Source organism: Callospermophilus lateralis, chromosome 13 (genome assembly GCF_048772815.1).
Source record: "Callospermophilus lateralis isolate mCalLat2 chromosome 13, mCalLat2.hap1, whole genome shotgun sequence".
Taxonomy (NCBI): domain Eukaryota; kingdom Metazoa; phylum Chordata; class Mammalia; order Rodentia; family Sciuridae; genus Callospermophilus; species Callospermophilus lateralis.
In genome coordinates this window covers 67710019-67734609 of record NC_135317.1, presented here as the reverse complement: position 1 = coordinate 67734609, position 24591 = coordinate 67710019, and the positions used below count along the sequence as shown (strand labels likewise).

Sequence of the window (24591 nt, the reverse complement as noted above, 5' to 3'; positions counted from 1 at the left end):
CCCTTTATGTCATTCACCTGGGTTTGAATCAGGGAATGCTAGCAGACAAGAATTTGACAATATCCACCCACCTAACTGTAATTCTTCCTTGAATTTTTCTAGACAGAACTCAAATGTCATATCTTCCAGGATGCCACTGATAACCTGGGTAGATTTTGGAATTTTCCTCTTCATGCTCTTCTTACATATTGCCAACCTCTCTCATGGTGTTATTCGCATTGTTTTATAAACATTTATTTAGGGAAGTGTGTCCCATAGTGGACTAGAACTTTACAAATTTAGAATCATGCTGTATTCTTTTTTGTATTACTTTTACCTTTTATATTACAGCCATAAATATGTTTAATTAAGTAATAAAATAATGGTCTCTGGTGCTCATTTAACTTGACTACTTCCTCCCTGCATGAGAGGCAATCCCATGGAATCTTTGTAAAAATGTATGGAGGGAATTATGTCAAAAACTAGATCAGCTTGATAGAAAATATACTCAAGATAACAAGATAAAATTTTTGCCACAAAGAGGTAAGAATTCAGTTACTTGTGTTTTCCAGTATTTGCAGTGACTTAAAAAAAAAAGACCCAGTAATTTCAATCTGTTAGAAAATAATCCTTCAGAATTGAAACATTATACAATGGATGATTATTTCAGTCACTGTATGTATGTGTATGTGTGGGTACAAGTGCATGCTGATATGTATGTAAAGGGGAATTCATTTGGCTTAGGCAAAAATATAATGTGGGAGTGCCCACATTTCTTTCTCTAGCTTCAACTTGATGTAAAGAGATGAACCATGATCACCTTTGGCTTTGGAAATCATTAAATCTTATTACTTTTAATGATGTATTGTGAAGAGACTCACTTTCAAACTATAGTCATTTCTTAGCAACAAAAGGATACAGAAAAATAAAGAGATTCTTCCCAGAATCTGATACAGTTTGTAATGGTTATCCAAAAACAGTGTGCTCTATTTATTTCACAAATGTATCTAGCTTCAGGACAATCTGATATATGTGACTCAAACTTTTTCAAAAGAGATCAAGGTGGTAGTAATTATTCCATTTAAAATCTTATTTGGCTTCAAATAAGTATTCACTGAAGAACCTATTTAAATAAGGAGACTTTTGTGCATTTAAGTATTTGTTCATAGATTGTTAAATGAGGGAAGTGCTATCAGGGAAGTCAGTTTTAATGTTATTGGATGTCAAATAAAGATGAACATAAGTGAAATAATATAAAAAATTGATATATAAACATACTTATAGCAACTTTAAGGGAGACTGTCATGGTTTAAATGGTAACTTTAAATTTTTTCCATTTTTTTATGATTAGAGTTCTTCAGATTAACTAATAAAAATTTTGGTACCTTGAAGTGATGTGATGAATTACAGGTATTGACATATCACTTGGAGTATCTTCCACTGTGGTGATTTGGGTTCTGTTGCTTTTCACACAAGCATATTTTGTACAAACTTCAATCTGCAAAAATAGTTTAGAAAAAAGATAGATTCAATGTTGTTCAAGATACGGGATTGACAGTGGACTGAATCCAGGTACTTTCATTTCATAAAAATCTCTTAGTTCTCTATGGCCTTTAGGGTTTGTAAATATTCATTTTTGATGTTAATTGACTCCAGTGGGATAACCGCCAACTACAGTGCAGAATTGGGTTCAGCACAATTGATGTAGTGATTAGAATGGTGATGTTTAGCTCTGGTTCTAACCATTCAGAAAAGTAAAGACTTATTAATCTACTCAGCATCCAGTCAAGGAATGGAAGATGCTCAGGTGACAGTTTGCAAGCATAATAGGTCATCACTGCATCCTGCTCTCTAGATCTATAACCCAGTAGTGTAATGATGATATCCTCTGGAAGCCTTGACACTTTACAACAAATAGCCTAAATGCTAATGTCTAATGGAAAAAAAATGAAGCCTGGAGAAGACTTCCAATATGGCTGAGCTATTTTATATCCATTTGTTCCGGCTGCAATGGTCCTTTTTACCTTAATCACAGCAGAAAATCATCATTAACCCCTTTAATTCTGCCACCTAATTTGAATAAAAACTGATGAGGGTGGAATAACTAAAGATTGGAAATGGGGTTTATCAAAAATGAGTAACGCAAAGGAATATAAGTAGTAAGAGGGAGGAGAGGCACATGAAAATACGAAAGACTGTGATTGGAATATCTACAAGGCAACACAATTCTGCTCTCAATTAAAAAATCAACCAAACGTGAGCCAGTACAATGATGTTTTTTTTCCAGCATAGGGTTTCTAAAAATGTTTTTATTAGTGCATTCTAGCCATATGTACCAGTAGAGTTCATTTTGACATAATCATACATGCATGGAAACTATTTGGCTGTTTTAGTTCCCAGTTCCTCCTCTTTGGCTCCCCTCCTCCCTCCTCTTATTCTCCTTCCTCTCTTCTACTGCTCTTTTATTTATTCATTTACTTTTTTAAAACTAGTTTCCAGCAGAGATTTTAAGAATTTACCAAATTGCATATTTTCTTTATAAGCTTTGACTTTCTGAAATAATATTTCCTTCACTCATTTGCGCATGTGGCTTTTTTCGTTTGTTTGTTTTTTTTTTTATCTCTTAAAACTTGGCATCTAACAAGATTTCCAGTGTCTTAAGGGACAAGATCTAGTTTTATATGCCTTAGGATTCCCTATATTTTTTTCTATTTTTAAAGTCAAAGACCCTGAAATGGCTTATGAGCTAGACTTCAGGTGGTTAATGCACTCTCTGAAATTTCATGCTAAATTTTGTCACATATGTATATAAATATTTTTCTAGGGCAGACTGCATTGACTTCATATGATTCTCAAAGAGTTCCTAGGGCAAAAAGTTTAAATACAACTGCTCTCACCTAGATGGGGGTCATTGAACATTTATCGAATGATGAATTGATATATTTCTTTCATCCTCAGATGAAATCCTTTAATATCTTTTTGTCCATGGCAATTTTATTTAGGTTTTCCTCTTGCATTCTGGATCAAGAATGCTAGGGATGGGTAGACTGTTTGGAGTCATCTAGTCCACTGCCCTTACAAAGGGAAAATGGATGTAAATGAGTTATGTAACTTCCCTGAAGATGTTAAATTAGTAAATAGCAAAATTGGGAATTAGAAAGAACATCTCCCCATTCACAGGCTGATTCTGCTTTGATGTCAATAAAAGACTGAGGAAAAAGGCAGGTTGGCAAGATTTATTAAGAGTATGTGATTAGCTCCATTTTGTCTTTGAGAAATTCCATCACCATCCTCATCACCGTCGTTTTCCAACTTATTATTATCCTCTCTCTCCAGAGACTCACGTTGGCCCACAGCAAACAGATTTAATTTTGATCAGTTTCCTTATTCCCTCTCCCGCCTCCACCAAATAAATAATCTGTTACCAAGACAGAAAATATCCACTTAGTGACATAGCTCAACATGTTTTATTTAACATATCCATAAGCTTAACCATCAAAAAAACAATGTTCTAACCTGAATGTCATAGATAGTGAAGGGAGACAGGTCTCTCAGAATAAACGACCCGGGCACGTTCATTCCAGTCCTGTAGAGCTTATTATTTACATAGACAGAATACTCGGTGACAACGCCATTTGGGTTTGAAGGAGACGTCCAGATGACACGGACGGCTGTACTGTTGATGATGACAACCTCTGGAGGAAACATGCCCTGAGGCTCTAGAATTAAAGGAAGAAACTGAATAAACTCCAGCTGTCTCTGAAAAAGCACTTGTTAAACTAAATGCAGATTAGTATTTGGGTTTAGCAAAGGGTCTGCTGCTTATCTGCTCTCCTCTGATGAAGTTATCACAGTCTGTAGCCCTCTGTAAATTGGCTTATTATACTCTCAGTTAGAAACCATAAGAATTGGTGGAAAAAATGCTTGATATCACCAGCATAGTGTTAATCTTTAATACTATGTGACCAGTGGGATATGATGACAAATTCTTCACCCATCTGCACCACTAACACATATCTATTATTTGTCTTTTTTCCATCCCTTCACTCCATACCTCCTGGGTGGGGGATGGGAAAGAAAGAAAAGAAAATTTGCTCCTTAAGCAAAAAATAAAACTCAAATACATTGAGGGCTGGTGGAACGTGAAAAATCATTTGATGTTACTAGCTTGTAACTCAAGCAATATGAAGCAATAATGCAATATTGTCATTATGTAAATGATTTTGAATGTTGATTACCATAGGTAATGATGAAATCTAACATTAGGAAAAAAATCTTGCTTAGCGTTAAATTACACAATTATTCAAGCATGTCAGAAATAACTATGCAAAGACCTATTTTTATCATAAGAACCCATCTTAACTAGTTGAAAAATTGTCCTTGTGATTCATCCTATTTTATAAACAAAAGGTGCTGACCTTTGGCATCACAAAGGGAAATGGGTTCCACACTTAAAGAGCTCTGCTAATGACCTGGAACACTTGCTTGGGAGGTAATGATATTATAATGTTTATAATGAGACTTTATAAAGCCAAAAGGATTAGAAAGACCATTCCAAATACATTTCAGATTCACAAGTTGCTTCCCTTTCTTCCTCCCCCTTGCTAACTGTCTTAGAAATGAGTCATAGGCAATTTTTCTCCATGGCTGAACTTCCACGTACCATTGTTGGTGACTCAGAGAGGGTCCTCACTGTGCTTAGCTGCTGTTTTGAAAAGTATATTACTTCTGAGAGCAAATTATATATATAAAAAAAAAACTGTTCCTAAATGTCACCATTTATTGATGTGAACTCAGCTCCAAACTAAGCATACAAGGAAAAGAACAGGAGCAAACAGGGCTAATATACCATTATTAGAGACTTGTGCTGCCATTTCAATGGGACCACTTATTATTGATCTACCACTTGATGACAGCAAGCACTTAAGCATTTTAGCCCCGACCTCCTCTCTTCCAACACCGGAAATTTTATAATGGAGGGATGACTGATATCAACCTCAGCAAAAATCAATCAATTTCATTCGCATCTCTTAGCTGAGTATCCCATAGAATCTGCACTCACCCCCATCACCAGTGGTCACATGCTGCACTGTGCTATTGATGCTGTGGACTCCATTGAAGACAGAGATAAAAATCCCGTACTCTGTGTTGGGATTTAAGTGTCCAATGACATGAGAGTGGACATCTGGGAGAATTTTCAGAGATTCATTTGAGGTAGGAGAACTCCAAAACAGTGTATAATATTCAACATCTCCTTGTAGGTCTTGAAAAGCTGTTAACAATAAGTGCAGAGCACCATAAATATGGCAAATCCGAAAGGTCTTAGTGGAAATAGATAATAGCTGTTTCTAGAAAAGAAAGCTTATGGGAACTTTGCTTTGGAAAAGATTCTGGAAACTTCTTCATAATGGTGCTAGTGGAGTTAGATTTTTTTTTAACACATTTTACCTTTTCCCTTATGTCATAATTATTTGCATAGAATCAGATGTAGAAATATAAATTTTTTAATTTACTTTAAAGATTTTAATTTTGCTATTTGTAATTATTTTCAAAAGTTTGATATAACTGATGAAGCCAAATAAAGTAAAATAAAAATATATACAATACATGCAACAACTTCTATTTTTAAGTAGCATAATTCCTCAGAGAATTTTATGCTAAGACAAATGTGGACATTTCCTGACGTAGATCCTGAAGGCATTTTTCAACCTGTTAATAAAATTGCTAAATGATACCTAGAAGTACACTTACAGAGATATCATTTTATGTACATTGCCAATGCAGCAGTGGTGTATGGCATGCTTTCTGAAATGGCTGGCTCAGTAGGATCCTAAGATGATGATCAAATTTTTAGTCAAGGATCTCAGCCTTTTTTCCTACTTTTCTCCATGAGTTTCTATGGTGTAGGCAAAATCTTAAACCATGCCAAAATCAACCACTACCTGTCCCACAGATATAACCCAATTTCTCCACTCTTATCTTAAAAAAAAAAAAAACAATTTTTTTCTCTTCTTCCACCCAGTTAGTTTCACTGTTTTTTGTCCTAAGCTCTGCATTTTGTTACCTGCCTCTGATCATTCTCAAAGAGACCATAAGAAGGGTCATATGCTCTAGAATATGTAGCATATTAGATGTGTGAGATATATATATATATATATATATATATATATATATATATATATATATATATCTACACACATACACACACACACACACACATATATATAGTAGACATATACATATGTCATATGCTTTAGTATAAGTAGTATATTATACTTTATTGCATTGATATTATTTTAAGGACCTTAAGCAGGAAACTGTTACCTTGATTTTGTTAGGGTGGGGATGAAGTCTTGATTTACAAGCCTCCTGAAATTACATGTCAGATTAGGTATCCAAACCAGGTCAAGAACTAGTCCAAGGATCAAGGATCAAGAGGGAAAGTTGGCATTTCTAAGATTATTACGTGTGATCTCTCATATGTGAGATCCTACAGAGGATCAGAGCTTTGGGAACTCTAAGATTTTAAGTACACTTTTACATTAAGTTCTTGGCAGTACTGCATAAAAAATAACACTAAATTTCTATTTTTCCTAAGCACACTACTACTTTCACTTTATCTCTAGCAATATTTAAAAAGGTGATAAGCCAGTATAATAAGAAGACTTTATATAAGTAGAACTTTCACTGCTAATTTGGAAAACTGAGGATTGAGATGTCTCCTTTCTCTGATGACAAAAAAATGTAAACAAGTTTAATAATAAGTGTGTTATTACTCATTGGCAGGAATACCTATTGCTACACTTTAATATTTTCCTAAATAACAGTATCAGACAAGTGCTGGAAAACCACACATATTGTGAGTGCAAAATTCCTTCCTTCACTGGCTTACGATATTATTACACATTCATTTTTGGCTGGTGTCTTTTAATAGAAAGTGAACTAGTTTTGAAATTTATGTTGCATTTTAGTTTGAGTGGGTTGATTAGAAAGTCAAGCCCTAAGATATAATATCAATGAAGTGCTTTTAAACTCTACTAATAAACATAAATGGATTTTATTTGGATTATTAAATATGCCTGATACTTCTTCTATCAAGTTCAATTACTATAGTTAGATAGACATTACTAAATACATTTGTACTATCACCACAAGTTCAAGGTCAAGATGAGGCAATGAGCATACATTAAAGCCTGGATGAAATCCCATTAAATGCCCATTCTTAGCTACGTACCATATGTCAGCCCCTTTAAAGTAGAACAGATTCTGTTGTCCCAAAGAAGATAGGAAAAGATGGTGGTTCTATTCTACTGTCTTTGTCTCACTGCATACAACAGAGGCTCTTGTGACCAGAAAAAGACTGCATCTCTGGACAAGTGCCATATTTCTGCCCTGTCCTGTTTTTTGCCAATATCTGCTTCAACACCTCTCTTTCTTCATTTATGTAGACTTTACTGTTCAGAGTCCAAATCACAGAAAAACTTAAATATGTAGATCTTTATATTCCTGATCATCACATGAGAAGTTCTGGGAGTGTGCACATAGAAGTATACTTAGTGTTCAAATAAGGTCTTTAAATTTCAGAAAGCTCTTCCCATTGAACTGTTTGAGAAGCAGAGGACATCCTTAGTTCAACAGACCCGCACAAAATTAAAGTCTACTGACCTTGAATTTATGTCTCAGAGAGAAAGGCTATTAAAACTGAAATAGCTAGGATGAGGAGGCAAGTAAATTTTACCTTTCCTATTGAGAAAACTGGATCTGAATGCATTTCTCCTTTTTTAAAACATTCATTGCATAAGGCAAATACTGTCTATAACCTTCAAACACAGAATTTCTTTCCACATATATCCCCTTTTTCTTTTCTCACATTTTTAATTGATGCAATATAGTTCCATTATTGATGGGATTTGTTGTTACATATTTGTGCATGCATACACTATAATCATATAATTTGACCAATATCACTCTCCAGCATTTCCTCCCTTCCTCCCCATACCCCATCCCTTGGTCCTTTTCCTCTACCGATCTCTTGATTTTTAAGAGATCCACCCCCATCTTTGTTTTCGTTTTTAGCTTCCTCATATGGGAGAAAATATACAACCTTTAATCTTCTGAGTTTGATTTATTTTGCTTAACATGTTCCGTTTTTCTGCAAATGCAATTATTTCATTTAAAAATATATTTATTTTATTTTTTAGTTGTAGGTGGACACAATATCTTTATTTCACTTTTAGTTGGGTGCTGAGGATCAAACCCAGTGCCTCACATGCACTAGGTGAGCGCTCTACCACTGAGCCAAAACCCCAGCCCCAATTTTTATTTATGCTGAATAAATTCCATTGTGAATATATTGCATGATTTCCTTATCCATTCATCTATTGATGGGCATGGAGGCTTGTTCCATAAATTTGCTAGTGTGAATTGTGCTGCTATAAACATGGGTATGCATGCATCACTGTAGAAAGATGCCTTTAATTCTTCATGGGCAATACTAAGAAGTGCTATAACTGGGTCATTTGGTGGTTCCATGCATAGTCTTTTGAGGAGCCTCCCTATTGATTTCCATAGAGGGTGTACTAATTTATGATCCCATCAAGAGTGTAAACGTGTTCATTTTTCTTCATGTCCTCTCCAGGACTTATTACTATTTGTGTTTTTGATGACTGGTGTAAGATGAAATCTCAGTGTAGTTTTGATTAGTATTTCCCTAAATGTTAATGATATTGAACATTTTTTAATGTAATTGTTCACCATTTGTATTTCTCCTTTTGATAAGTGTCTATTTAGTTCATTTGTCCATTTACTAATTTTATTTTCTGCTGTAAAGTTTTTTGAGCTCTTTATGTATTCTAGATATTAATCGTCTGTCAGAGATTAATGTTAGTGAGGCAAATATTTTTCTCCCATTCTGAGGTTTTACAATTTACATTGTTTCCTTTAATGTGCAGAAGTTTTTAATTTAATGCCATTTCATTTATTAATTCTTGGCATTATTTCATGGGCTATAGGTGTCCTATTGAGAAAGTGGTTGCCTGTGCCTAAAGGCTAGAGTGTTGATCCTGTTTTCTTCTAGGAGTTGCATAGTTTCTTGTCTAATACCTTGATGTTTGATCCATTTTAAGTTGATTTGTGCAGTGGGAGAGATAGGGTATATTTTCATTCTTCTAAACATTGATAACCAGCTTTCCCAGTGCTGTCTTTTCTTCAATGTATATTTTTGGTACCTCTGTCAAGATTCAGATAACTTTCTTCATATGGATTTGTCTCATCTTCTATTCTGTACCATTGGTCTTTTAAAATGCCAGTATCATGCAGTTTTTGTTATTGTAGTTCTGTAGTATAATTTGAAGTTATGTATTGTGATGCCTTCAGAATTGCTTTTTTGGCTTAGTTATTCTGGGTGTTTTATTCTTCCATATAAATTATAGGACTATTTTTTCCAGTTCTGGGAAGAATGTCATTGGCGTTTTCATGGGGATTGCATTGAATTTGTATATTGCTTTTGATAGTACAGCCATTTTACTAATATTAATTCTGCCTATTCATTAACATGGGAGGTCTTTCCATCTTCTGAGATCTGCCTTAATTTTGTTTTCAATGTTCTGTAGTTTTCATCATATAGGCTTTTTGTATCCTTGGTTAGATTTATTCCTAGGTATTTTATTTTAGTTTTGAGGCTTCATGAATGAAATTGTTTTCTTGATTTTATTCTCAGAAAATTCATGATTGGTATGTAGGAAGTTATCTATTTTTGTATGTTGATTTTCTAACCTGATATTTTGCCAAACTTGTTTGTTAGCTTTAGCAGTTTTTTGATGGAGTTTTGTGGATCTTCTCTGTGTAGAAACATAATATCTGCAAAGAGGAATAATTCAAATTCTGCCTTTCCTACTTTTATTCCTTTTATTTCCTTCCTTGCCCAATTGCTTGGACTAGAATTTCTAGCACTAAATTGAATAGGAGTAGAGACAGTGGAAATCCTTGTCTTTTCCCAAATTTTAAAGGAAATGCTTTCAGTTTTCCCCCATTTACTATGAGGTTGGCTTTGGGTTTCTCATAAATAGCCTTTATTATATTGAGTTATTCTTCTATTCCTGATTCTTCAGTGTTTTAATCATGAATGGGTGCTGAATTTTGTGGAAAGCTTTATCTGCATCCATTGTGATTACTAGGTGATTTGTCCTTAATTCTGTTTATATGATGAATTATATTTATTGATTTGTATATATTAAACCATCCTTGAATTTCTGGAATAAAATCTGGTTATGGTGTACCACCTTCTTAATTTGTTGTTGAAATGATTTTTTAATATTAAATTATTTGCTTCTAAGTTCATCAGGAATATTGGTCTCTAATTTTCTCCTCTATGTTTCCTTATCTGGTTTTTGAATGAGTGTGATACTGGCTTCAAGAATGAATTTGGGAATGTTCCATCTCTTTCTATTTCATTAAGTAATTTGAGGAGTATTGGCAATAGTTCTTCTTTATGGGTTTGGTAGAATTCAGCTGAGAATCCATCTGGTCCTGTGCTTTGTTGTTGTTGTTGTTAGAAGGCTTTTTATTACTGCTTATATCTCATTACAAGATATTGATCTGTTTAGGTTTTCTATGTCCTCTTGATTCAGTTTTAGGAGACCATATTTTTCTAGAAATGTACCCATTTCTAGGTTTTCCAATTTATTGGATATAACTTTTCAAAATAATCCCTAATGATCTGCTAGTATATCCCCTTTTTTTTCTATGAGAAGGGAATGGAGGTTTTGTAAAACACTTGTATGGTATTCCCTCAAAATAACAAAACCCACAAGCTTTTATGAAAAGGATGCCTCTGTGAAACAGGTGTTTCATAAAAACAGAGAATCATAAAGATAGAGACATGAAGATGGACCTGAAAGGATCTACTTTATAAGAATGGAAATCAAGAAACCATAAAAAGCAATGGTAGAATTAAAATCTACATCAAAAGCAAGAACTAGCAGAGTTGAAAATGCATAATATAAAAAATGAATAGGAAATGATTATGAAGTCAATCAAAGTCAAAATTATAGACATTGAGAATGGAAAAATCTAACTTGAAAAGTAAATGTAATGAATATTCATAGATATAAAACATTCCATTAAACCTTACCCACAATAAAGACATATGCCTGCAAACTGAATAGAGTGATATAGTTTTGCCTAAAATGATGGCAATGTATTCACATGTATACACACCATGGAATACTATATCATTTCAAAGGAAAACTGAAAATTAAGGATATTACCAAGAACACAAAACTAGATAAGCCTCAACTTCTCTTTTGAAACATCAAATGTTGAAAGTCAATGGAACAATTTCAACAAGTTTTGAAGAAAAATATTTTAATTCCCAAATTTCAGGCACATCTAAATGGTTATATGCAAAACAACCTGAAAGTTTTCTTAATAGATACAAACATTAAGAGAATGTGCAAAGATGACAGTAATACTTCCTTGTATAGGCAAAAGTTAACAGAATATACAACTAATCTTTTTAACTTTCATGATGAAACTTTCAAATAACATTCTTCAAAGAGCAAAAAGATGTATCAAGATCCAGAACTTAAGATTGGGGAAGTTAAAGAATTAACGGTAAGTACTAAAGCCATTTTGAGCAAATAGCTGTATATTATATAACAACAAAAATAATGATAATTTTTACAACAAATGTTGAAAATGACAGGTGAGATAGGCAATAAAAGGAACAGTACATTAAATTCTTTACTATACATAAAGCTGAAAGACTTGGAAAAAATAGAGAAGTACATCACCACTAATAGCATAAACAAAATTCATATTATATAGTACAGAGGATAAAACTATTGGCAAAGATTCCTAGAATTCATCAATCCTGATGGTTTTCTCATTTTGTCAAATAGCTATAATACATTCTGAGCTCCTTGAATCAGGATAAAGTCATGTGATCATTTCATGCTATTTTTGGACTAAGGTATTAAAGAACAATTGCCTATCTCTAATATTTCTACTTTTCCCATTTAGGGGAGGCTCCAAGGTTTTAGGGGTTGGTGGACCCACTACATGAAAAGAACTTATGTCCTTAAATGATCTATGAGAATTTAGACCCACACAAGGAAGAGATGCAGGTATGCTCAGATTTTTATTCTGGGTTTCTGGGTGAATGACATTAAACAAGATAGAAAATATGGGAGTAATCATGGGATGGAGGTTTTGGAACTTGTTTCACTTGAACCTTCTTGAATTTGAATTGTTTTTGTGACAACTAGGTGAACTTCTAAATTAAAGGGTAACTAGAGTTATATAATTGGAAATTGAAGAGGTATATAATTGGAAATTGAAGCATGAATATTAGCTTGCATTTGAAGTAATAGGAAGGAAAGGGAATGTCTTACTAGATTATTTAAATACATGTATAATAGAAAACATTTTCTTGGACATTCTAATGCTCTAGGTATAGTCCATATTTCATAGACCACATACAGTGATCTGATAAGTATTGGTCAGTAGAATATCAGGTAAGAAAGTTGTAACTAATGGACATGATCTTATTCTAAAATGCCATTCTTGGTGGTGATTAGGAATGTGGTCTTAGCTGGAGCAAATTCTCAAATATAGAATAAGTACTTCTCCTTTGTAATGGATTCCCAAAAAATTTAAACAGTTGTTAGATAATGTATTTGTCTGATCGGACTGCCATAATAAAATATTACAAACGGAGTGACCTGGACAACTTATTTCCAGTCTGGAGACTGGAGGTCTATGATGAAATAGCTGGAAAATTTGGTTTTCTGGTGAGGGCTCTTCCCCTGGCTTGTAGATAGCTGCCTTTTTGCTGAGTCCTCACATGACATTTCCTTTATGTACGGAGGAAGAAAAAGAGAGAAAGAGACAGTGAGTTCTCTGGTGTCACTTATAAGAACACTTAGACATATCAAATCAGGGCCACTCCTGCATGGTCTCAATTAGCTTTACCTACTTCTTTAGAAGTCCCATCACACATATAGCTATGCCCAGAGATAGGAATTCAACATATGAATTGTAGAGGGGTACAAACATCCTGTCCAGAACAGATGGGCTAGATCAAAGTTCTCTTGCAATAGCAATTAGATTATGCTCTTAAAGTGCTCTTGGATCAGTTTTAGAGAGATTATTCTCAATGTCAATTATGTCCTCTAGATCTTTTTTATCTAGATCAAAGGTCAGCAAACCATGGTCTATGAGTCAAATTTGGCATGTTGGACAAAATTTGGTTCATCAACTGTTTTTGTATAGCATGTGAGCTAAGAAAGTTTTTTATGTTTTTAAATGATTATGAGGGGGGAAATAATAATTTGTGTCATTTGAAAACCAAATCTCAGTGTCCATAATAGAATTTGGTTGGAAGCAGCCATGCTTATTTGGTAATCATTGATTGCTGGTTAATTACTACAATGGCAAAATTGAGTAGTTTCAACATAGACTCTGATGACTGCAAAGTCTGAAATATTTAGTATCTGGCCCTTTACGAAAACAGTTTCTTGTCCTGATCTAGTTCAATTACAGTAAACCATTCCTTTCAATATGTTTCTTGTTTATTTATGTAGGGCTGAATTCTTCACTCATCTCTCATTAACAGGCTCATTGGGAGGCAACTTTATTCAAATGTGAAAAGCTAGAAGGTCCTATTAAACTTATTTTTATGACAGAAGTGTTGATCTTGCTCAAAGGTTCTCCAAATTAGATTCCAGTTCCAATTTTCCACATACTGTGGTGCAGAGCTATGTGTCATCTAATGCATGGTTCTCCGAAAATTTAAGCTTATCAAAATTGCTTCTTGAGAAAATCCTTTACTCTGCCTGAGGGTAATATTGCTCATATGAAGAAGTGGGAAGATTTTCTTCTTGGCAATGATCCAAGTCAACCTTTTGGTTTTCACAACATGATAGCTAATGTCTTCTATCTAGTTTATGCATCAGTCAATAATAAGTACCTGCTTTTTGGAATCTCCTCAACTAGCTTAGTCCTCATTGTGTTTTAGTTCCCAGTAGCCTGCCAGCAAAAGTTGTGTATAAAGGAGTTAGTATATCAAATATAATAGAATATATTATTCACCATTTTATATTTGGCTATAAAAGCAGAATAGCTAATTTCTGCTCTTTAAGTGAACTGGTATGGACAAACAGGACTATTAGGTGGTTAAGCTGCTATATAACCATGAATCCCCAAAATACAGTGACTTAAATAAAGTCAATATTCATGTATATGTCAAAGCATAGTGTCAACATGAGTGAAATAGATTGTGCCCATATGGTCATTCAAGACTCCAGTTCTTTTTCTCATATAGCTTTGGATCTATTGGAGTGCCATCCATCCCTGCATAGGTCAAGCTGAGGTCATGGCCATGTCCATATTCCAGGGGAAAGGTGAAGAAAGAACGTGCAAGCACATACCCAATGTTTTGCAGATAAGACCTGAAAAGACACGTACTTCTTTTTGCATTGCACTGGTGCAAACACATTCCATTGTCATTTCACATGGCTACAAGTAATTGCAAAGGAGATTAGTGAAACATAGTTTCTAGATAGGGGACAAGGCACCAGTAAAAGGAAAAGAGTTAGAATAGATACCATGCAGTAGCTAGTCCTTCCAACATGTTGACTAGATTTTTCTATGTTCTATCTGTCAGCCAATTTAGGTAATTATAAAGTCTCATGTTTTTTAAACACATCTCCAACTCATAGTAGAAATGTTTTTCTCTAAATGCTCTGCAAAATTATATTATCAAGATTTGTCTTCCCATTTTTTTTTCATCTTTTCGTAAGATAAAAAATGCTGAAAGTATCATGCATATTTTAGAAAGAGAAAATACCCTACTCCAATACTAAATGGTTACTAGATGCTAAACACATATTATTTCATTCACTACTTATTGCAAAATTTTAGGGCAGTTATTATTATCCCCATATTTGAGCCAAGGAAACTGGGAATCAGTGAGTTTAAATTGTTCTAGATTATAATGATAGAAAATCTTAGAACTGGGACCCAAATTTGAAGTGTCCCTCATTCCAAAGGTATCCCTATGGCTTTTTGGTCATTTTTTCTAGAAGAATTTGAAACTGAGAGAAAAGAATGAATCACCAAGAGTCGAATTGGAATATGAAAGGAAGACTCAGGAAGAACTTTGGGAAAACATTTATTTAGGGGATGATGGGGACAAAAATGTAGATGGTGAAATTAAAGGGTAATGATCCTCTGGGGAACATTTCAGTAGTAAGGAATCATTCACAGTGTTGGCTGCCACAAAGCAGCATAAAATGGGATGGCACTGAGAAAAGAGCATTGATTGGGCCATTAGATGATTATTAATGACTGTAAGAGGACCACGTCAATAGAGGATAAGGAAAGAAGGCTGGAGTACAACAGGTACACAGTGAAAAGAAGGCAAAACAGTACAAAGGCAGATGCAGTCTATTTGTTTTGACAACTGAAGTCATGGAAAAGGAAGCCGGGGAACAAGGTGAACCAACAATGGTGATTACTCTTTAGAAGAGGTGAGACTTGGGATTATTGGCATCTATGTTACAACAAGATAAATTTTTAAAAAGTCAGAAAATTTTCCAATTATAAAATTGGTGGTTTCTGGTTAAGGTAGATGCTTTTCCATGGTTTTAAATTCTCTATTACTAGTGACACCTTCATGCTTTATAAAATTTCCAGAGCATTCACTGAGATATTATAATCAGGAATCAAAATCATTAGTCTCTGGATTCCCAGTGCTCAGGACAAAGAAAGCAATAAATAAATGTTTGTGGAAGGAAAGGAAGAAGGAAGAGAAAGGGGAAACAGAAAGAAAGGAAAAAGAACAAGATAAGGATTATCTGAAGTTTGGGCTGAGCTTTTGGTGACAATATTTGGCTAATTTTTCATCTCCTTTCTTCGAATATGCTTATAGTTTAGAAGAAGATGGCCCCCAAAAGCTCACATGTGAGATAATACAAGAATTTTCAGAGGTGAAATGATTAGATTATGAGAATTATAACCTAATCATATGAGTTACTCCACTGATATGGATTAACTGAGTGGTAACTGTAGGCAGGTAGGGTGTGACTGTAATAAGTAGGTCACTAGGGGAAGGTCTTTGGGGTTTATATTTTGCCCCTGGTGAATGGAGCTCTCTCTTTGCTTCCTGGCTATCAAGTTCTGAGCTGCTTTCCTCTGCCACACCTTTCCGCCATGATGTTCTGCCTTATTTCAGGCCCAAAGCTATGGAGTCAGCCACCTATGATTTGAGACCTCTGAAACCATGAGCCACAGGTAAATTTTTCCTTCTCTAGGTTGTTCCCTTTTAGTCATAGTGATGCAAAATTGAATATAACAAGTACTTTCATCTTCCACTATCTCCAGTGTTTTTTGACTCTTTTTTGATCTTGTTAATGAATCAACCTCAGAGGAAAAACTGCTCTCCACCACAGTCCCTTCTGTGGGTATTTTCTTACTTGTCTTTTGTTTTAGAGTGAGCACTCAGAATGGGAAGGATCTCACTAAATCATTCTTGATACCCTGCTAATAACTGTTAACACTAAATGCATGAGAAATTTCAAGGAATTTGATGCCAGTGCCTTAAGTTTGAGTTTGGGAACTGCTACTTACTAACCATAATTCTGGTTAAATTACCAAGTGTCAGCTTACATCTCAACAGGCTTTTCTGGAATTTGAATGAGCAATTTAAGTGAAAGAGATTTTGTATTTCTTCTTATAAAATGTGACATTTTTTTTTCTACCATAAATATGTCTTAAGTATATTTTATTTAGGCCAAAACATTTTGTTTTTTTCTATAAAGCAGGAATAAAAACCTCTCATCCCTATTGGGACCAGGAAGATGGGGTCTGGGCCAGATGGCGAGGGCATCACCTGCCTAAAGGGGCAGCCTCTTTTTCCAGTTCCAACTGGTTTCCTTTCAGAAATGCGGGGAGTGTTTCATTCAAGCATTGGATTTTTCAAGTAAATCCCCAAATCATTATCTTTATGTGAAATCTTCTAATTGTTGAATGGTGGTAAAATACTACTTTTTCAAATACTGTAGGCAAAATATACATGGAGCATGAAGGAAAGAAATATGGCCAGTGTTGTGCTGCCCATAAAAAGAAAATTAAATAAAAGGATGTTTTTAACCTCAGATGACATCACATATGTGATGTTGATATTTAAAACTGGTTCTTCTAAAACTTTCTAGAACCTATCCCTATCACTCTGTCATTGATAAAATTTTATCAGAAACATTTTGTTACCAAAATGAGGTGTACATATGGAGAGTCATAGTAAAGAAAAAATGTTTTTAAATACACATTTTATAATTTTTGAAAGGCAATTTTTATTAAGTAAATATTCATGAATTTATTCCTATGATTTTCCACTGCAAGGTATGTTCAATTGTAGTTTTGCACTGTTCAGCATTGTAGGCTACGTGCCAATATCTTTCTACCAATCAAGAAACAATTTAAAATTAAAGTTGCAAAAACTCGATGACCCTTTCATAGAGGAGTGACTAGTTAATTTACTTAAGATAGCAGGTTGCACAAAGGAAGACAAAGATAATGCAACATGCTTTCACAGAGCTGACCCTCTTCTGAGAGTTAACCTTTGTGCTCACAAATAGTTATCTGAAAAATTTCTAAGGTATGAATGGAAATAACAGCAGATTGCATTACCTACATCCCGAAGGTCAGAGGTTCAGATTACTAAGGTAATGAAACTTCAGCGAGCTGCTTCAGATCTATTAGGTTTGTCAGTTTTTATAAGCACACTTACTTCAGGCATGCAATTATAACCTAAAGGACCTATATTGGTGAAAATTCAGCAGCCGGATCTTCACTGAAGTATTCAAATGTCAGGTGAAGGGGGAGAGCCTACCTTTATGAGGAGGCTTTTCAGATGAATCAGGCAGAGCAAAAAGGAAGAGGGAGACAAGTGAAAATAAACACAAAAATGCACCTCCAGTCAAAACTTTATATTTTTCCCAGGGGCATTTCAGAGAGTAATTGTAAGATCAATTAACTTATATTCTTCTATTGAAATAGTTTAAGAGCTCCCATCAGATCATTTGAAACTTTTAACCTTACGAAAACCCTAGAGTTAGTGTGTTCTGTTTTGTTTTGTTTTTGCAAAAGTGGATTATTTGGGGGCAACTTAGATCAGGGTAACCAGTACTATTACAGCTTAGATCTGGAATGTCGCCCCATAGCCCATGCATTCAAGGTTTGCTGGCCAGCCAGTGGCACTGGTGGGAAGTATTGGAACCTACAGGGGATGGGGCCTAGTGAAAGGAAGTTAAGTCACTGGGGCCATATTCTTTAAGGGGTATCAGGACCCTGGTCCTTTCCTGTCTCTTACTTTGCCTTTTTTTTTTTTAAAGAGAGAGAGAGAGAGAGAGAGAGAGAGAGAGAGAGAGAATTTTAATATTTATTTTTTTAGTTCTCAGCAGACACAACATCTTTGTTTGTATGTGGTGCTGAGGATCGAACCCGGGCCACACGTATGCCAGGCGAGCGCGCTACTGCTTGAACCACATCCCCAGCCCTCTTACTTTGCCTTCTGACTGCCATGAACAGCATAGCTTCCTTTGCCATGTGCTCCTCCCTACAGGCCCCAAAGCAACAGAGCCAACTGACTATGCACCGAAACCCCTGAAACCATGACCCCAAATAAATTCTTCCTTATAGATTGATTTATTTCAGGTATTTTATCAAAGTGACAGATAGCTGACTAAATACAATTGCTGATTTCACTTTGCAATTTATGATATCAAATACTGGTTTTAGTTCACAATTAATATCACAAGTGATATCACTGAAGCCAGTGAACTCAGATTTCTAAATGAAGCATTCTTTTTTTTTAGGTTGTAACAAAACTCAAGGATAGACCAAAATTACATGGTTAATATAATTACATGGTCCAACCAGTGGTAACTTTACATCTTTTTATATGATAATAGATGTTACCCTAGTGGGCATAGTTTTCTTTCATAAAACAAATATTTTAATTGAGCTTTGCAAATATTTCTCAACATTCGGAAATATTCCAACAAGGTTTGATCCCACCATTTGCCAAATCTCACATTATACCTGTAAGAATGAGTACAACATATATTTCCATAGTAGATTCAGGATTATTTTTCTATTTTTCCTGATTATCATAATGGATCACCATAAATTTATAGATCAGACATTAAATACTACTTCTCTGACCAAGGAGCTTAGAAATTTCAGTTATTCCAAAGTTACCGGAACAGATTAGATCTCTCCTTGAGGTCTTCCAAACACCTGTAAAGAAGTGTTTTCATTAAGGTGAAGGTCAGACCTTACATTATTAAAGTGAGTCCAGTGATGATGTCTAGGCTTTGTTTTTTGAATTAAGCAGAAATTCTGTCCATAATCAGCACTGACGATGATTCACTCAGAAAAATATGGCCCATTATTGCAATCTAATTAAGTGGTTCTTGCTAATGAGTAACATATTTCAAGATGGGGGGACTGAGCTCTCTGTATAGAGGTACCTAGCCCTACATTGCATCAAGTTATTGCAAAGACGTTTCTATCACACTATCAACTATCTATCACATTTCTATAGTGACAGAAACTACATTCCTCATCCAAAGGGAATATAGGAAGGGCGAGCTAGTCCAAGAAGAATGAAGAAGTAGAATAGCACATGGACCTTGACTTTTTAGTTTTTGTTTCTTTTTTCTTTAATTAATTTTTATTGTTGGTTGTTCAAAACATTACATAGTTCTTGATATATCATATTTCACACTTTGATTCAAGTGGGATATGAACTCCCATTTTTACCCCGTATACAGATTGCAGAATCACATCAGTTGCACATCCATTGATTTACATATTGCCATACTAGTGTCTGTTGTATTCTGCTGCCTTTCCTATCCTCTACTATCCCCCCTCCCCCCCTCCCCTCCCCTCTTCTCTCTCTACCCCCTCTACTGTAATTCATTTCTCCCCCTTATATTTTTCCCCTTTCCCCTCACTTCCTCTTGTATGTAATTTTGTATACCCCTGAGGGTCTCCTTCCATTTACATGCAATTTCCCTTCTCTCTCCCTTTCCCTCCCACCTCTCATCCCTGTTTAATGTTAATCTTCTTCTCATGCTCTTCGTCCCTACTCTGTTCTTAGTTACTCTCCTTATATCAAAGAAGACATTTGGCATTTGTTTTTAAGGGATTGGCTAGCTTCACTTAGCATAATCTACTCTAATGTGTCCATTTTTAATTCCTTTGGGTATTAACACACGAAGCGGGAACAGAGCATGAGGAGCTTACTTACTTGGTTTAGCCCATCTCACATCAATGGCTGTGTGGTTGAGAGCACTTATGGTGAGGTTGGCTCCTCTCTCTGGAAGACCACCTAATGTCGTCACAGTCACTTCTTGGCTTGGAGTAAAACCGACACTGTTGTGTACACAGAGCTTATACCCATAGGTTGTAAACCTAAAGATTGTTTTGTTATAAAAGAAAAAAGCATAGAAATTTGCATTTTATAGAAAACAGAATACATAATTTCAGGGTTTCCTTTTTGCCTTCCATAAAATGTTCAGGTTTCCTTTTCCACCTAGAAAACACACTATTTACTTTTTTCCTCCTTACATAAAACATCATTATTTTTGTAACTCTCCAAACTTACCCAGGTGTTGGGGAAATATTTTATTAGGAATGCTAAGCAAATACCACTCTTTTAAAAAATGTGATTTATTGTTTTCACATTCTTATTGTTTTCCAAAGTGAAGAGCATTTCAGCTCAATTCAAGATACAATTATGAATCTGGCGACCTGCCAGCTTTCTATCTCAATTCGATATGGAGAGTTTCATGCTCTTCTTTTGGGAAACACATCCATTTTCAAATATCAGCCTCCTCATCACCATTTTCTTCCTATACCTCCATTTCTTTCCCATAATCTCATTGGCAGACAGATAAACCCCTAAATGAAATCCTAACTGTGACCAAAGTATACAACATTCTCCTGCTGAGAGTTTTGCTACCATGAGCTGTGTTTGGCTATAGTTTGAGCTGGGGTCACTGCAGTGAATAATGAATATTACTTTGCAGAAGGAGAAAACTGGACATGGTGATGTGATTCAAGGAGGACATTCCAAGTCATATATTAAATCAATGATAGAGTAAAGCCACCAATTTTTCTGACCAGAATGCTATACTGCCAGCATGATGATGATGATGATGATGATGATGATGATGATGATAACAAAGTAAAAATCTTGTCTGTCCATACCTAGATGATATCATACCACTGGGGCTTGTTCTTTGAGTTATCTTTCTAGCAGAGGGACATACTTTTTTGCTTATACATCCAAACAGTCCAGCCAAATTTCCTTTGCAACCACCAGTAAGAACATGAAGGATGGTGAGTCAGGGTTAAGAGGGTGGCAGGTCTGTGACAATGGAATGAAGTAAAGCTAATGGTGCACACATGGGAATTGAACTGATGACCTTGGCTTTATTAGCTCTCTTCCTGGGCAAAATACTTATATTTTATTCCATGAAATGGCTTAAAGGAATTTAGATAGAGTCTGGATGTCTAAATTTTCCTACAATATTTGAATTTTTCTTCTATGTCTTTGCTATAATACAATATATTTTATGACTTCCTCATTCCCAATATTAGATCCTTTCCACTGTCCATTATTTTATTTAATTTAGAAATCAGTAGACATTTCACTTGATGCCATGCATCTGTCTTTTCAAATTTCACTTGTGAAGTTAAACTTTTAAGGAAATATGATCTCACATGCTCTTAAATGAAATGCTAAATTACACTATTTTCATTACATCTAAAACCATCTTTATTTGGTAATAATATATACCTATGACTTATCTATATGTATATATTGATTCATATTTCACCACTTCATTTCAAAAAAGAATGTGTTAGTTGACTTGGAATGTTTTTTCCATGCACTGTATATACTGCTTTTTAAATGGACTTAGGTGTTGATTTTTGCTATCAAGTGAAATATGCCATTTAATTAATAAAAGAATTCTTTTGGAAAAAATTGCTAGATCAGTTGACATCATATACTCATGTCAAAACTTATTATATATATCAATTAATTTCTTCTCTAAATAGTAATATGTTCACTAGGGATGTATTGAAGAATATTTCATTTCCAACCATATGAGAAACAGCTTTTGAAATCTTATACAACCAGTCAAATCAAGTATTTGTAGGCCAATTCAGGTATATCTGAGTATTATAATTGAGACCATCCTGCAGACCCCCTCTAGCATAGCAAATGTTAACTTTGTTGTGCCATAGATATTACTGTGGTATTTTCCTTGTAAAAGACAATATTTAATAAAATTTTACTTACGGGACAATACTCATCTAAAGGTTTGGTTGTAATTACTCAAATGAATTAGTACACTAAATTTTGCTAACATGACACAGTTTTTAATCTGTTTATTTACTGAACAGATAATTTTATAAATGGATGAACAAATATTTCATAGCTACTAAATTTAACAATTACTCATAGTTTCATAGCTACACATAAATTTTAAGTCATATATAATTCGGTAAGTTAGTGACATAAAAATTTACTTCTCCTATAGAGAAGTAATCTCTAGTAAAACATAGCAAAGTTCTTCTTTGGAAAAATATTGAAAACAGATTATATTGCTTTTCCCTGTTTGACAAACCATCACTTTATTTATTTATTTGTTCAAACAATATTTATTGAATACTAGTAATGTGCCAGATGATATCTGTCCTCCTAAAGTCACAATACAAATAAATTTTTATAGAAATGTGTTAATAAATGAGAACATCTAAAATACTTATTGACTTATTTCATTTTGTGTGTGTGTGTGATGCTGGGGATTGAACTCAGGGCCTTGTGCATGCTAGGCAAGCATTCTACCAATTGAGCTATATTCCCAGCCCTGACTTACTTCTTTTTCATGGAATGCACATTGGATGGAGCACCAACTTCAACCTTACCTATTCAGGGAAGTCTTAACAGGGGAGGTAACATTTGGGCTAGATTTTGATGACAGTGAAGACATTTGTTCAGTTAAAGGTGTTATTCCAGGGCAAAATGTGTGAAGGCTTACATCTGGAAAGGGAGGGTCCGAAGTGTTTGGGACGCCAATAAAATTCTTCAGTGCAGCTGCAGAATGCCTCTGGTTATTTTCATCAGAATTAAAAATGTGTCAACTTTATTGATGTCCTAACAGAATTCATGTGTCAATGTTGTCACCAATATAAATCATGCTTCTGAAAATGCAGGCTGTTTAGTTGCCTCTTTCACTAACTTCCTCCTATCTGCCACAACTCCAAGTATGCTTGAGTTCAATCTCACACAGACAAGGACTTGAGAAACCTTGTATTTCAGTGTTCTTTACCCTCACATTCTTTGTGGGAACTAATAAGTAAGCAAACAAATGATAACCTAATACTCTTTCCATTGCTTAAATCAGCAGTTGTTAAAAGCTTCCAGTGATGTCAAGTATGTGGTCTTCAAACCTCTTATTTACTGATTCCAAACATGTTACTGTAGATTTTTCGCTTTGGGATGGAAGGACAATGTTTATCACACTCAAAAGTTTTTATACAATACTTTTTAGATGGTGAGTGAAAGTTGTCACTATTGTTTCTGTAGCTCTCTGTACCTATGCTACCAGAATGTCACAACTAAAATAATTTTATTGCAATTTCTGCCTCTGTTCTACTACGTCATAAATACAGAAAAGAAACAGAAAGACTTTAGGGGGGAAAATCCTATGACGAGCTGCATCTTTTCAGATTTAGAGGCTCATTTTTCATGAATTAACATTTAACATGAAGACAATTAGAAAAAGACAGTATCAGGAAAATTAAGAGCAATGAAAAACATCCCAGTGGAGAAAGGATTGTGATTCTACTAATCTAATGTGAATATGAAATAGATACATCTTGGCTCATTTTGAATCAAGTACACTGCTATGAGATCTCATACCGATGTTGACAGAAATTGGTTTTTGTTCCCAAACACAACTTTAAGAAAGAAACTAAAAAGATCAACTTCCTCTTGGTAGTCATGGGAGAAGGCTGTCCCTCTATTCACTTTCCCTTAGTGCAAGGCTAACTTCTTAATAGCACCAAATGGGATGTATTTATATCACAGGAATGCATGCTACAGAACTCTCCCATTCTCTCCATATTAGAAAAGCAGAAAAATGTCATCTGTGTACACTTAATCTCCTTACACAGGGGCAGAACAAAAGCATTATTCTTCTGAATGGTTTCTCCCACAGAAACTGCATCCTTTTTTAGGACTTGAAAAAACTTTCATTTTAGTAAGCTAAAATAGCATATTAGAATCTACAATCATATGATTTAAACCTAAAGAGTTCAAATTTAAATATATGATAAATGTATAGTTTAAATGTTTGATAAATGTATCATATATTTAACTCAAGCATTTGAATGTAAAAAAAACAAGTCTAACCTTTCTTTGAAAATAAGATGAAAATGTGCTAATTTTGAATGCTTTCTTTTAAAGGCAATACTATCAGCAGGTTCTTGAGGAATTACATGGAAGTCTTTATTAAAACTCTTACTACAGAA

The 24591-nt window shown here is 34.6% G+C and overlaps 1 protein-coding gene across 3 annotated transcripts in view; it reads right to left on the bottom strand.

The window, feature by feature from the left end:
* The window catches only part of Ush2a (usherin), a 724044-nt gene that overhangs the window by 197942 nt on the left and 501511 nt on the right, over positions 1-24591 (bottom strand). For all 3 annotated transcript variants that reach the window (XM_076831652.1, XM_076831654.1, XM_076831653.1), the window contains 4 exons: positions 20294-20457; positions 5042-5251; positions 3496-3698; positions 1365-1477 (listed from right to left, as the gene is read on the bottom strand). In XM_076831652.1, the coding sequence (XP_076687767.1) occupies positions 1365-1477; positions 3496-3698; positions 5042-5251; positions 20294-20457 (690 nt within the window). The remainder of the gene's footprint in view (positions 1-1364; positions 1478-3495; positions 3699-5041; positions 5252-20293; positions 20458-24591) is intronic.